Raw genomic sequence first — 15,172 nt, forward strand, 5'->3', positions numbered from 1 at the left:
TGAAAACTTGGATTTCAGGAGGGTTCCCACCTGCCTAACTGATGCGAATGGCTTACTGTGCCTAAACTTCTTATACAAACAATGTAGTTTATGCTGAACACTTGCTTTTTGTCTGGGGATCTGGAATTTTGAAACGGGTCTAGTTAGTCTGCCCTTCGGGCTTCTTCAGGGTCGGTTTCTGTTGATTGCTTTTTCTCTGTGTGTAGACCAATGTCTTTGTATGTCTTTTTTTTCCTTGAAAACTGGACATTTAAAATATTATAATGCACCACCTCTGGAAATCTGGTTCTTCTCCCTCCCCTGTATTTTTTGTTGTTGTTGTTATAATTTGTTTGTTTAATGACGTTTGAGAACTCACTTTTTGAAGTCTGTATTCTGTCGTATGTGGTCCCTGAAGACTGCTCATAGTTTAGTTGTCAGCTCATAAGTCTCACAGTCTTTCAAGGGTGTGTGTGTGGGGGGGGGGGGGGGCCTGGCCTTTAACATTTTCTCAGTTCTAACTCATCCTTCAGTTAATGCTGCACAAAGCCTCAAAGTTAGCCAGAGGTGAAAGCCGAAGATTTTCTTAGGCCTTTCTTGACTATGCAACAGCCTTGGGCATTTGCATAACATCTAGATTTCTAGGAATCTGTTGGAGATTTTCAGAGTTCCCTATTGACATCTTGTTCCTCAGCTTTTCTAGAAAAATTTTTTCTTAATATATTGCCTGCTCCAACTATTTTTTCCCCAACCTCTGACAGTTGAGATATGTAACAGTTGTCTTTGATTGATTTTCAGTAAATACCCCAAGCTCTTTGCATTGGAAAAGCTTTAAGTCAGGTTAAATAAAGGCAGCCTTTCAAATGGGGTCTCTCAGCAAGCCATTAGACAGGTCAAATATGGTAGCTTTGGGGGAATCCATTCTGCCTTCCCCAGTGGCGGCCAGGCTGCTCATTTTCATGGGGACTTTGGGCTTGTTGGGTTTTGTTTTTGGCCACGTTCTAGCACGTGGGGTCTTAGTTACCAGTTGTGTGTGCGCACTCTGCTGTATCTGACTCTTTGTGACCCCACGGACTGTAGCCCGCCACGCTTCTCTGTTCATAGAATTTTCCAGACAAGAATATTGGAGTGGGTTGCCATTTCCTATTCCAAGGGATCTTCCCAGTGCAGGGATCAAACCTGCATCTCTTGATGTGCTGCTTTGGCAAGCAGATTCTTTACCACTGTGCCACCTAGGAATCTCCTTAGTTCCCTGACCAGGGATCAAACCTGCACCCCTGCATTGCAAGTGCAGAGCCTTAACCACTGGACTGTCAGGGAAATCTCTGGTCTTGTTGGTTTAAATTGCTAATTTGGAGCTGGGAGTAAAGGGTGGAAAGGTAAGAATAGGGAAGGTCAAAACAGCACAAGGCTTTCTCTCTTTATTGAGACTGCAGAATGCTTCCCAGATGGCTGCAAACTTTTGGTTAATTCCTTTGTGTTGATTCTGATAACTTTTTCTTTTATGGAGGAGAGAATTTTTGTAGGCTTTTACTACTTTGTGGGTGTCCTCCTTTTTGTCTCTAAACATGACTTTTCCATTCATCTTTATGTGCCCCTGCTTGTGGGAGCTTGAGTTTATTCAATTATCTCTTAAGCTTTTTTTTTTCACCTTCCCAACTTTATTAAAAAAAAAGCAATGATGGTAAATCTCTAGAACATAGTCAATTTTCTGGGATTCTTCCCTCGAAAACATGACATTTCCACGCACATGCCAAAGCTTACATGGTTCCCAATTGTACTAAGTAGGTGAGAAGCTGAAATCCTAAAATGTTCATCTTCCAACCTTCCCCAGTCTGTGGTTTGTCTTTGGGTCAGCAATAATCGCCTGAACACCTACTATGGCTTCATTAATTTTTGTCTGTAGCTCTCTGAGCTCTTCTGTATGCAGCAATCACAGAATTTGAGCAGCTTCATTAAGAACTGCATCCCCCGTGTCAAAACCAAGAATGTGCTTGTCTAAGGCAACCGGCAAGCCCTCTTCCGTTTGATTTGCTTTAGCAACTGCATCTTGTGTCAGGCGCTCCTGGACCAAAATGCGAATTGCCTTAAGCATTACCAGGTAATCATCATGACGCTGAATCTGAAGATTAGCTAAAGCCATTACACGAGCCTTAAAATCAGGATTATTTGCATCCAAATTGATCAATGGCTCTGCATTTTTAGCTGCATTGTCAGCGGTTTTTTGTATTATCAGGTACCAAGTCCTTGTTGTATTTTTCAGCCATTATCTCCTTACTCAAGTCTAACAGCTAAGCCAAGAAGCCAGTCAATTGCTTCCTGTCGATCTTGAATCTTGAAAGGACAGTTAACATCTTGGAGATGCTTTTCAAAGAACTTGGGCCAGTCACTGCTGTGGATGTTTCTTAAATTACCTCTGTCTTCAATTTTATAGTGTCTGATTTTCTGGTCTTCAAGCCAAACAATGAAGTTTCTAAATTCTGTTTCATCTTTGCAGTTGAAGCCGGCAGGGTTGTGGTAGTCAAGGGCTGTCAACTTGCGTCGGAACATGGTCCCGGCTGCTCGCTCGGGTCCCCCGGGATGCGGCCGGGAGAGGCGAGGCTAGGAGGAGCAGCTCTCTTAAGCTTTTTAACTGTCAAAAATTGTTCCATTTTGTTTTGCTTTAGTTTAGATAGAAAGGGATCTGAAAAATACTGAAATAAATTTAATATAAAGTAATAATGATTTTTAGTTCATTCTCAATAATTGAATATCTGGGAAGAATAAGGCACTTTCCCCATAAAAATGTGTAAAATATTAATATTGTACATTCTCATTAGTGTTACTTGTACTGGTTTTTTTCTTTTTATGGCTCCCTCTTCTCTTTCTTCTTACTATTACTCTGCTCATTTTTTACCTCCTTAGGCCACAGAGAATGCTGATGGGAGAACCATTTCCCTAGTTTCCAAGTAGTCAAGCTGATTGCCATGATGGGTGAGTTCCAACTAAAAGCATTTCTCATCTATAATTAAAGGATAATATGGAGTAGAGGCTTTTTCTGTGTGTATGATGAGCTTCTTAGGAAGAAATCTTATGATTTAGTAGATTTATATAATGTTTTACATTTATTTACTTAATAGATTTTCAGTTAAAACACTTACTGTGTTGACTTTTACAGTTTTGGGATAACCAATTTGTGCAAGACATGATGTGGACATTCAAAATAAACTGTTAAGATGGATTGTGATTTTCTTTTCTCTTTCTTTTATTTAGTTTTTGGGATTGTGATTTTCTTAGAGTCTGATGGCTAGATAAAATTCTTGGTAAAGAAACCTGACTTTTAAAGATTGAGTAAATGCTGAGGGATGAATTGTTGTATAATTACTCAACAGTGTAGTAATATAGATAGACTAAAGAAAATAGCTGCATAAAAATAATGAATCATGAAACTTTATAACAGAATAAGGAGAAAATCATTGGTGCTCAAGGAGGAAATGTTTTACAACTCTTGTGAGTTTTCTGTGGTGTCATAATGTTAATGGAAAGGAAGGCCAAAGTATGGAAATAGATTGTGGGGGTTAAGTTTATCTATCTTTTTGTTTTCCTCTGTACTTTTTTTTCCCCTCCTTTTCTCCTTGGAGTTGAGGGTTCCAATGTGAGGCAGGGATTGGACAGGGAAAACTAGAAAGGAATGGAGCAAATGGCCCATCCTGTCCTCATGGGAAAATAGACGGTGCAATTGGAAGGTAAGGCTTTAAACTTAGACCAGTATCTTGTACCGATATCTTAATTCTGACATGTACTTGCCAATGTTTGTCTTTGTCACAGTTTTCCTATCCCTTGCTTAACAAAGATATTATTCAGTCTTATATGTATATACATGACATTAGAGCCAAAGAACTTAAATTTGTCCGTGTTCTTTACTGGAAGGGCTAGCACACTTTCAGTGTGTGTTGTGGCAAATGTGTAGGCAAACCCCCACCTTCCTACTTTTTGAATTTCTCTTCCATTTCCTCTTTTTTCTAACCAGGAGTGCCGTGCCAGCAGGTGGTCCAAATGCTCCACTTTTGTCACCTCCACCTCCAGTTCCAAATTGGAACTTCTGTTGAATTCACACCAGCTTTTCATTTTTGTTGCAGTCACCATAGTATGCAAAGAACAGTCATTGCTTAAAAACATTTACAAAGGTAGTTTCAGGAAACTATGAGTAGTTAAAAGGATGCATCACAGATACTTGAATTTTAATTGAAGATTTTCTCCTATAAATACTTTTTTAAGTATAATGAATTAATCATAAAAGATAATAAATTAAGCATTTCTGATAAATCTTTTATTTTAAATTATTACCTCCCAAACATTTTCTGGGTTTGTGCTCAACAACTAAATGTCCTCTTATATGTGTCAGAAATCCACTGCTGCTTCTGTGTGACTTGGTCACACTATGGGATCCTCTTGAGCATCCTCTCTGCCATATAGATCAACTCATGATCCTGTGACATTTATAACCTGTCTAATCCTCCTGGCACCTGTAACCACCATAGAGATTCTTAATAGAGTAAAATAATCTAGGAATTGTTAGAACAGTGCTTGTAGTGTATGTTCACCACTTTGCTTGATCCTTTGGCATTTGTTAGGTTACACCTTATCTAAAGTAAGTTTCCTGTTGGGTACTTATGTAGCATCTGATTCTCCTTCAACCCAGAAAAAAGAAGGAATTCAGTTAAGTAACCCTTTAGTTGTATGTCATCTCCCTGAGAAGTTACTTTTATTCAAATGGCTCTCTCTGCTTTTTTACATGTACTATGAAAGATGGTATTCATTTTTTTAAACTCAGTAATGTATGTATGTTGAGTATGTATTACATACATACTCAACATATATAGAGAGAGTAATCATGTATTACATATACTGAGTTAATATATGTAAACATGATAAGAGATTTAAGCCAAAACCTTCCCAAGAAGGCTTTTGGTGCTATAATATTACTTATTTTGGTGTTTTTTTTCTAATTTATTTTTAAATTTAAAAATATATTTTTGTTTATAAACTTATTTTGGTGTTATAATATTAAACATGTAATGTTGAATATGAAGTATTGTGAAAATGCCTAAATTCACATGCTTAAAGAAGAAAATAATTAGGACATAGATACATGGAAGTATTAAAAATTTTCCTCTCCCTAGTGTAGAATTACAGGTCTTACTTTTCATAAGAAAGTTATATCAGATAATTTCATTCCAGTTCATAGTATTTTCAGCTTATTCTTCTTCTAAGGAAGGATTTATATTTTATCAATAAATGACATAGTCTGGCTTGGACCCATACATGGTGCACATGTTGTAATTACGTTAGACCCATTGGCTCAGTTACTGTTTGGCTAAACTAATATTATGTATAAATTTTATTTCACAAATAATACTTTATGAAGGATTAAAATTTTCTCTGGACCTGGAATTTGTTAACAAAACCTTTGGAGCCATAATTTGAATTTTAGTATGCAAGTAGTTTCACTATAGAACAGAATATATTGAGTGTTGTAAAAAAATTAAATGTTAGAGAAATAAGCTGTATGTGTGTTCGAAAGACTGATAAAGCCATTGACTTGCCAAATTCTTTTTTAATGATCTCCCTTTATAGGATAAAGCATGTTTTAATTACTACTGCTCTGGAACATAAATTATTGTTACCAAAATGGTTACATTGTAAAATGTACGCTGTAAAGTCCCTCAGTTCCTTTATTTACCAATTGTTGATTATCATTAGTAAAATTGATTTACTAGTGAAAAGTCAATTAAATTGTCCAGAGGTCATATAATTATCATTACTAGGATGCTCATGCTTATATAGTCTTAGAAAGAAATCTTTGGTATGTTTGGAAAAGATTAAAAGTTCATGATTCATGATCATTTCAGTTTTATGGATTTGGTACTTTTTTCTAAGAGGTGAATTTTTATTGCATTGATACCTTTTAAGTTGTTAGTGGTTGAGGTCTTTAGTCTGTTAATGTAGTCTTGTTGAACCTTATGGTGAAGATACTCAACAAAACCACATCCAAATATCAGTAGGCCTTTATCTACAGATACAGCTTTTCTTTGTTCCTGACTTGAAGTACTGATGAAAGAGAAAAACTCTGAAAGGAATTCTATATTTTAAACATAAATGCTAAATAATGATGGTATTTAGAGAAAGGTGTTTATTTTTCCCCCACTTGTTTTAATTAAGATTTTAGATGTCTTGTTGATGTTTTGTTTAGGAGTCATAGAAAAGAATTTGTTATGACAGGGTTGTTTTGACCCATATCCTAGGATATTACATCAGGAGAAGAGGCAGAACGACTGTACTTGCCTTATAAATGTCTTGTGTGAACACCTGGTGTGAGGCAGGCACTTGATATAGTGCAGTTTTAATGTTACGTATGTTCAGTTTTTAAGTAACTAAGCTTTTCTTTCACCAAAATAACAAATGCAGGCCTTGAAAGTGTTCTAGATGCATTAAATTTTATTATAAATTTTGTATTGATGTCTATGATAAATACATATTGAAATCACAGTTCTGTGTATGTTTTATTTTACAAATACCTAGATGATCAGCAAGCTTTGAACTCAATCATGCAAGATTTGGCTGTTCTGCATAAGGCCAGTCGACCAGCATTATCCTTACAGGAAACCAGAAAAACAAAATCCTCATCACCAAAAAAGCAGGTATTTGTCTCAATAATATTTTAATAAATATATAGTTCTGTGAATTATTTTCTTTGAATATCCTAATTGTATTTGATTTGTTTGAAGTGATTAGCTTTTATACTTTTGAATCAAGTATTTTGTTGTTTGTCATAGATTTTTCTATAAGGGTGTCAGTTTTTTTTTTTTAAATGATAGTTTCATTTGTGGTATCTTCTCTCTAGAGTAGATATCTCATCCAATTCCTAAGGCATGTAACACAAGCAAATAGCTTTTATTTAAATAATTGACTATTCTATTTACAGATGAAAATAATTTTAATTCTTATACATGAAATCTATTTGGAACATCTAACATAAAAAGTGGAAAAGTAGTATTCTGTATTGCCCTTTAACAGAATTAGTAAATGTCTCATACTGGGGATGCCATCACTAATAGATCTTAGTGCTCTTTGCTGTTGAGCCTAGATTAAGCAACCTAATTCTCTCAACTCAGCTCTTTGGTAGAAACTGTCAGTTGACTGGAGCTGACATTGATTGAAACCTCCTTCCCCCTCTGCTCTATCTTAAATGAGTGACTAAAAAGAAAAGTGATTTAAAAATTCTGGGAATTTTATCTGATCTCTGACATGACTTATCATTTCATTACAGAATGATGTCCGAGTCAAATTTGAACACAGAGGAGAAAAAAGGTAAGGAAGGAAGCATTATATGTCAGTTCATTAATTTAATCAAATGCATGTCCTACTTAAGCTATTAGAGGTTCTTTTTTGATTTTAATGTAGGTCCTCGTGGCTTACAAATGGAGAATGAAATAGTCCTTGTTGGTAACTGTAATGTGTACTTGTACTTAAGATAGAATCTATCAAATTTCAGGCTAAGCATCAGAAGTGAATCATGTTTTTACTTTGCAGTATTAGGAAATAAGTAAGGTCATTGTGTAATGCAGCTTTAAATATTACCATTTAAGAATTTTTTTGCTCAGTGGAAATTAAATATTCTTCTCCTTATAATTCTATAATCTCTTCAGATACTATACAGATTTTAGGTGTATGGACTTCAATTCACAATTTTGAGTATTCTGAAAAAACTTGAATCATTTGACCTGTATTTAATTAGTAACATTGAGAAAAGTGTTGGACAGGTGACTATAAATTATTTAGCAAAGGTGGATGACTACCCTTCATCTGGGTATTTGTATCCCAGTGGAATGGTGGAAATGGTCGTAGTAGTGGTTGACAACAGAATTGCTGACAAGACCTCATAGAAGTTAAAGAAGATAGAATTTTATTTCTATTGTTAATGTCATTAATTTAATGAAAGATCTATCCATCTTAAGGATTTTAAAAAGCTCACAGATCATATAACCTGAAGATGTAAAAATGTTTTACACAGAGATTTTTTTTTTTTAAAAAGAGATGGAGAGTCTTCCCGGGCGGTCCAGTGGTTAAGACTGCACTTCGAATGCAGGGACTGTGGATTTGATCCCTGGTCAGGGAGCTAAGATCCTACATGCCTTAGGGCCAAAAAAACAAAGCATAAACAGAAGCATTATTGTAACAAATTCAATAAGGACTTTAAAAAATAAGTAAATAAGTAAACTTAAAGAAAAGAAGGGAGTAGGCAATGCAGATACATCATACAAGTATTGTCTACTTTTTCCTGTTTACAACTTTTATGGATATATTCTCAATTTTTTTTTAGTTCATTGAGCACTGTTTATTGAGTACTTACTATATGCTGAGCTATAAAGGGAATAAAGTTAAGTGAAATATGCACGATCCCTCCTGTTACAAAACTTACAGTCTAGTAGATAGTCTCCAAGCTTAGAGGCATGGTCCCTAGGGACAACACAAGTCAATCCTTTGTGAAGTAGGAAGAAAATTCTAGGATTAAAAAATTTTAGCTCTTTAAAAATATTTATTTGGGGATGTATACGACTGAACTGAACTGAACTGATGCTTATGTGATATGTGTGTGTGTGTGTGTGTTTGTGTGTGTGTGCGTGCACTCAGAAATATTGAGTTGATAAGGGTTCAGAAATCAAAACTTGGATCCCCAAAGAACAACTTTATTCTTTTAACAGTTTCATCGTAGGGCTATGACGTAGTTAAGTTTAATCACTTTCCAAAATGAACATTTTACATTATTCTTTAATATTCTTGTAAATAGCAGTGCAAATTATAAACTGCAGAGTATTTTGAGAATTTCCTTTTTATAATTTTTATTAGGCTAGAACAGACTTCAGAGTTCTTGAACTTTGTGTTAAAATGTTAGTGCACCTGATCAGAAATGAGCCATTGTAATGCTTAAGTAAAGTGAATATTTATAACTTGATTTTATTTTGTATTTCTGTATTCAGGAGATAACTGTTACAAGTAAGTTATTTAACTGTGCATAAGAAAATAAAATATATTAAAATTCTGTTTACATAGAATCCTTCAGTTCCCCAGACCAGTAAAACTGGAAGACCTGAGGTCTAAAGCTAAAATTGCCTTTGGACAGTCTATGGATCTGCATTATACCAATAATGAGGTAAATATGTGCACGTTAACTTTCAATAGTTCTTTTTTTTTTTTTTTGGAAAAATAGTGTGTTTATTTAAGAGATTGTTTTAAGATGGTTGTGCTTTTATTTGGGCATCGATAAGGATGTAGTATTTTAGAGGAATAAGATATCAGTAGTAAATTTTAACTATTAAAATGGATTTTTTCATTGTGGAAGGTACCGAAAGGTGCTGCAATGCAGTAATTGAGAATTTGTTAAAGGAGGAAATACGTGTATTGCTTAGAAGTTTGCTGCTTGTTTATGTTTTATTTTTGTTCTTTGTTCTTTATTGATGAACTCTTTCCTTTTCATACTGTATACTTTTCTACAGAGACGACAGGGCTTTGGTAGTTGGACAGTTTAGTTAAAACTTAAAAAAAGATTGCTTTCATGCTGGTAAGGATGTGATTAGATTGTTAGTTTGTGTTTGGGAGTCAGTATGTGTAATCTCAGGGGCTCACTATGATACTAAGGAGCTCTGTGTTCTGGGGAATCCCTTTTGAACCTTCTGTAAAATTTGGATTGGAAATCTCTGAGATTTCTTTCAGATCCTGTGATCTCAGATCAAGATCTTGAAATTTAAAAATTTCTAGGGACAGTTTAGTTAATTGGTTAATTTATTTTCTTTTCCTTCTCAGAAATATCCATTGAATTTGCAAAGCATAATGGTTATAATTTATAAATTGCAGCCCCTAATAGAATTTATAGACTTGTGGTAGAATTAGACAGTTAATAATTGAATTGTTTAAATATGTGAATTCTTTGAAGGAAATGCACAAAATATTATGATAAAGGATAAAGGCAAGGGCAGTATATGTCTTATTTAGTTAGTACTAAGTGAAGTGAAGTCGCTCAGTCGTGTCCGACTCTTTGCAACCCCATGGACTGCAGCCTAAGAGGCTCCTCCATCCATGGGATTTTCCAGGCAAGAATAGTGGAATGGGTTGCCATTTAAGGAAGAGCTAAATGAGGTCGTAATATTTAATTGTTGAGGTTTGAAGTATGAAAAGCCAGCTCTACAGAGAGTTTGAGGGGAATAACATTCATGGTAGAGAGCAGCCCGAGAGCATAGCATGCGGAGATCCTGGGAAGGGAAAGACTTGTGTGTCAGGAATAGAAAAAAATGTCAGTGGTAATGGAATGACAGTGGGAGGTTCAGTAAAAATTAGAAGACGTGCAAGTGCTTTGCAAATGCTAAAGCATTGTGCTAATAAAAATATTTGAAATATTAGATTTTCTAATGAATTATTGTCATTTTAAAGCAAGAGAACATGCAAATATGGCTTGTCTAAAGATATCACTTATAAAGTGGAAAATATTTTGAATAAGTAAAAATCCATATCCAAACAAACAATATTTCTAAACAAAGTGATGAGTACTATACTATAGTAACACCTTAAAATGCCATTTTTCAAATACTTTTTGGGTTTTTGGTTAGCTATGAACACCTCTTGTTGCCTGACCCTGTCTTGGCACTTATTTGTGTCTGTGCTGGCCTGATTTCCAACTGCCAGCCCCTGAGATTCTGAGGACTTCTCAGAGATATGACTGTAGGGTATAAGCTGAAGTACATAAGGGAGGGAATGGGGATTGGTGATATGAGGCTTAAGGATGTGGTGGGAGATGGGGATGGATGGGCCCCACTTGCCCACTGTGCTAGCTTGCTAGATGTTACACCCTTTATGGACCTCCTCTCTTCCTTGTCTTCCCGATTACCCTACCAGTGTTTCCTAGTATCTTTTATAAACATACTTGAATCTTTATCTCATGGTACGATTCTGGGGAACCCAGATATATCTTTGTTTTGGTTTTGTTTGGTCTAAAATTGTGTCATGGAAAAATAAATAAATAAATAAAATTGTGTCATGGAAAACTTTCAAATGCCAAGGTATATTGACTACAATACTGTCTTGACCTATGAGTCTAGTATGTCTGTCAAGAAAAATTAGGTTAGTTTGGCATGATTTGTTCGTATTGTTCCTGTCTGAGCTCTTAAAATTGCTGTTTCTTTTTCTGAGTTCTCCCAATTTGTTTATAGACATACCTTGGAGATACTGCAGGTTTGGTCTAGACCTCTACAATACAGTGACTGTTGCAATAGAACTAGTCACATGAATTGTTTGTTTTCCCAGTGCAGTTATGCTTGTGTTATAGTCTCTTAAGTGTGTGGTATTAAAAAATGCTTCATAGTTAAAAATGCTAGCCATCATCGTAAGCTTCAGCAAATTATAATCCTTTTGCCATAGTAACATCAAAGATCACTGATCATAGATCACCATAACAATTATAATAATAATGAAAACGTTTGAAATATTTGGAAGAACTACCAGAATGTGGCCTAGAGACGCAGGGGAGTAACTGCTGTTGGGAAAACGGTGCCAGTAGACTCGAGGCAGGGTTGCCACAAACCTTCTCTTGGTGGAAAAACGGTATCTATGAAGAGCGTAGGTGATGTGCTCTAAAACAGGGGGTGCCTGCATATAATATTTTCTAGGGTTTTCTTGAGGATTGATGTAGAGCTGGTTGACCAGGTATTAGCAACTTGCTCCCATTTTCCAAAAATTGGGAAATTTCTCCATATCAGCTTCTTTTTCTCATGCTTTCTGAAGGATTTCTCAGAGTGGTTTTGCCGTTTATATCTGGGTGTCCTCTTGGCAAAAGTATGGTAGAGGAGGCATTAGGGTACAACATTACATTGCTTAACATTTTCCTAGCACTCTGAGTTTCTGTGAGAACCTGTGATTTTTTGAGTTAACCATGTTCTGATTCACAGAGTGACGAGCCTGGTGCATGTCCTTGGACAGTGAGGGTACTAGGGAAAGACTTAAAAGAGATATTAGTTTTATGGACCTGTAGACATGCAGAAAACTCACTGATACTGCTTTTATTCCAGTTCTATAAATATTTTTTTTCTGTGTAATACAAAATCCTCTGTTCCAAAATAATTATTTTGGTTTACCAGAATTGAAACAAAGAAATTTAAGCTGGGATTGGATCTTTATCTTATAAAGTGTCAGGCAGGTATGTATTGTCACAGGGCATAGACGGGGATATGCAGGCCAAAGTAAGTGGATTTTCCAAGACTTTCCCCATTTTAGATGGGTAGAGGGTGAACCTTTTTATGAACAGTTTTCATGTTTTACTATGTAACGTTAAAAGATAATTCACTTATTTCAGATTTATGTTCTATTTAATGAGGTTTTGGACTCAATTTTAGTTTCCTTTCCAGAAATTATTTTTATTAACATACAACTGATTTACCAGTAATAAGCCTGAGGGAAATAGATTTTATAAATGAGACTGAAGTGAATTCACCAAACAGGGAAATATTGGGTGACTTATTTAGTATAATTTAGACAAGGTGAAACTTGTTCTTGACTTCTAGTTCTTGTTTTAAAATTTGCAACAGGTGCCCTTAGCACATATGAGAGAGTTACATCAGAGCTGTAGACCAGGATGCCACTCCAGGCTCCTCCAGAATGTCCAGATTTCACTCTAGCAAGCTGCAGAATCATTTATGTTAATATTTTGTTACTGTGATTTAAACTAGTGTCTTTTCCTTGGAGGAGTAAACAATCCAATTATAAATAATGTGTAGTTAAAGTAAATATTCAGGTTTTCTCCTTAAGTGAAAAATTGGCCAAACAATCCTTATCATTGCTTTAAAATGTTTTCTAGTGTTTAAAATATAATTTAAAAGCTGTTAAAGATGGGAACAAGGGGTTCATGATTGATAGAAAAATGAAAGGAATTTTATTAAGTAGATCAGACTTGTTTTTTGATGTCAGTTAATGTTCTGTTGTTTTTGTTTTAGAAGAAAATTCTCAGAGGATAAAAGGGCCTGTTAGTAGATAAGTTGTAACAGTATAAAATTTGCTATGAACAGAAATTGGGAATATAGTTTCAAGTACTGAGTGAGGGTAAGCACATTGTATGATGTAATTCACATTTGTCCTGCTTGTGTTTGTGTCTGGCAGCCTTTCTTAAACAAGGAATAGTTTTCATAAAAGAAATCTACAGAGAAGGAGTTCACACCATGTCACCCAGTGGGTTTGAGTACAGATGAAGGTTTTACCCTATGATATTTATTAAACAGTATTTACCAAGAATTTGTTTCTTGCTGTGCCCTGCCTTCATTGCTAGTTTAGGGGAAATCCTTGTCTGCTAGGTGTTTATACTGTACAGGACGCTTAACTAGCTCACCGGGCCTTTACATTGGAATGGCCTGTATACTGTGTGTGTTAGTGCAGGCTCACAAGTGTGGCATATGTTTGCTTGTTTTTATTCTGTCCTTTTAATGAAATGGAACGTACTTTGAAGATTATTGGCAGAGTTGTCTTAAGCTAGTAAATTTACATTTAAAACAAGTATTTTGTTAGGTAGTATGAATCTTGCTTTTCCCTCACAGACTGTTTAGGTGCTTCTGTCCCTTATCACATCTGATCCATGAGAGGACTGATGAAAGCAGATTTCAGCATTCAGGGCTTATTGTCGGATGGCTCACCTATGCAGCTTACTTGTTTTAGATGGAATGTTCAAGTTGCCATGGGCAGAGATAGGAGTGCCAGGTGGACTGTAGATTGCAGATGCATTACTGGTGGTACCCCCCCCCCCCAACACCCATGGCATCTCTCACCGATGCGCATTTGTATTTTATATGTCGGTAAGTGCACCAGTGAGAATGCATATCTCTGGTTATTATTTTTAAAAAAATAAAAATTTCATCAATGCAGGTGAACGATAATACTTTTATATAGTTTTTGTATCTGTTCCTTAATGCTGTTTTGAGGTGAAGAGACTATAACTTAAGTTTAACAATATTATGGAAACATCCTAGAAAATTGATCTTTAAATATGTTTTCTAGAAAAATTTAATGTATAATAAAGCAAAAAATTTATTCATATTCATTTTATGATTTCAGTGATGGTAGGATGAGAGGAAAAAAACCTAGATACATATATTCATTCAGAATTTCATTATACTGACAAATCAAAGAGCAATGTATTTTGAGATTTATAATTCCATAGTAATGGAGATACTCCTGTAAGTACTTGACCTGATGAGATGGCTACACAATTCCTTATGTTCCTCTTTGTTTAGTTGGTAATTCCATTAACCACCCAAGATGACTTGGACAAGGCTGTGGAACTGCTGGATCGTAGTATTCATATGAAGAGCCTCAAAATACTACTTGTAACAAATGGAAGTGCACAGGTATGAACTGGGGATTCTTTTCAGTGAGGATTCTAGGATATATGCCTGTAAGAAGTCAATATATGAAACATAGTTATATTCTATAATCATTGATATATTTTCTTTTTTTTTTTTTTAATTAGTTGGAGGCTAATTACTTCACAACATTTCAGTGGGTTTTGTCATACATTGATATGAATCAGCCATAGATTTACACGTATTCCCCATCCCGATCCCCCCTCCCACCTCCCTCTCCACCCGATTCCCCTGGGTCTTCCCAGTGCACCAGGCCCGAGCACTTGTCTCATGCCAATATGATTAAATTTAAACTTACACATTGTAATTGCTACAGTTCAATATCCTTGCTCCTCAAAACTATATAGCCAAAATTACAAATAAGTATAATATACTGTACATATGATGTTAATAGCAACTGAGAACCTGGGAAGAACTATATTAGAATTAAAATTGCAAAGAGTAAGTTTGCTAAGACCCAGAGAGAGAATACTTGGGTTGTATTTGATAGGGGAAGGACTCTGATTAAAACCCTAAAGGAGAAGAATAGCATTAATCTTCCTTTTTTCTCTTTAGGCTACTAATTTAGAGCCATTGCCATCACTAGAAGATTTGGATAACACAGTATTTGGAGCAGAGAGGAAAAAAGGACTTTCTGTAGTAGGTAAGAAAGCTAGTGTCTAAATCATGAAATGGGTTATTTCACAGTTTCATCTCCATCCTTTAATGTAGGGCAGCACCTGTACATAATCCTGATAAATAGTTTATCTCTTCTTTAC

At 35.4% G+C, this 15,172-nt stretch overlaps 1 protein-coding gene and 1 pseudogene across 1 annotated transcript in view; one reads left to right on the forward strand and one right to left on the reverse strand.

Annotated features, from left to right (window-relative positions):
- Nucleotides 1-15,172, forward strand: part of MAP3K2 (mitogen-activated protein kinase kinase kinase 2) — an 87,906-nt gene that overhangs the window by 41,787 nt on the left and 30,947 nt on the right. Inside the window, exons 2-7 of the mRNA XM_043894776.1 lie at nt 2,884-2,952; nt 6,541-6,659; nt 7,289-7,329; nt 9,073-9,172; nt 14,286-14,399; nt 14,970-15,057. Of these exons, the coding sequence (XP_043750711.1) occupies nt 2,946-2,952; nt 6,541-6,659; nt 7,289-7,329; nt 9,073-9,172; nt 14,286-14,399; nt 14,970-15,057 (469 nt within the window). The 5' untranslated portion in view covers nt 2,884-2,945. The remainder of the gene's footprint in view (nt 1-2,883; nt 2,953-6,540; nt 6,660-7,288; nt 7,330-9,072; nt 9,173-14,285; nt 14,400-14,969; nt 15,058-15,172) is intronic.
- LOC122688642 lies at nt 1,793-2,587 on the reverse strand (annotated as a pseudogene).

Source organism: Cervus elaphus, chromosome 33 (genome assembly GCF_910594005.1).
Source record: "Cervus elaphus chromosome 33, mCerEla1.1, whole genome shotgun sequence".
Classification (NCBI taxonomy): Eukaryota; Metazoa; Chordata; class Mammalia; order Artiodactyla; family Cervidae; genus Cervus; species Cervus elaphus.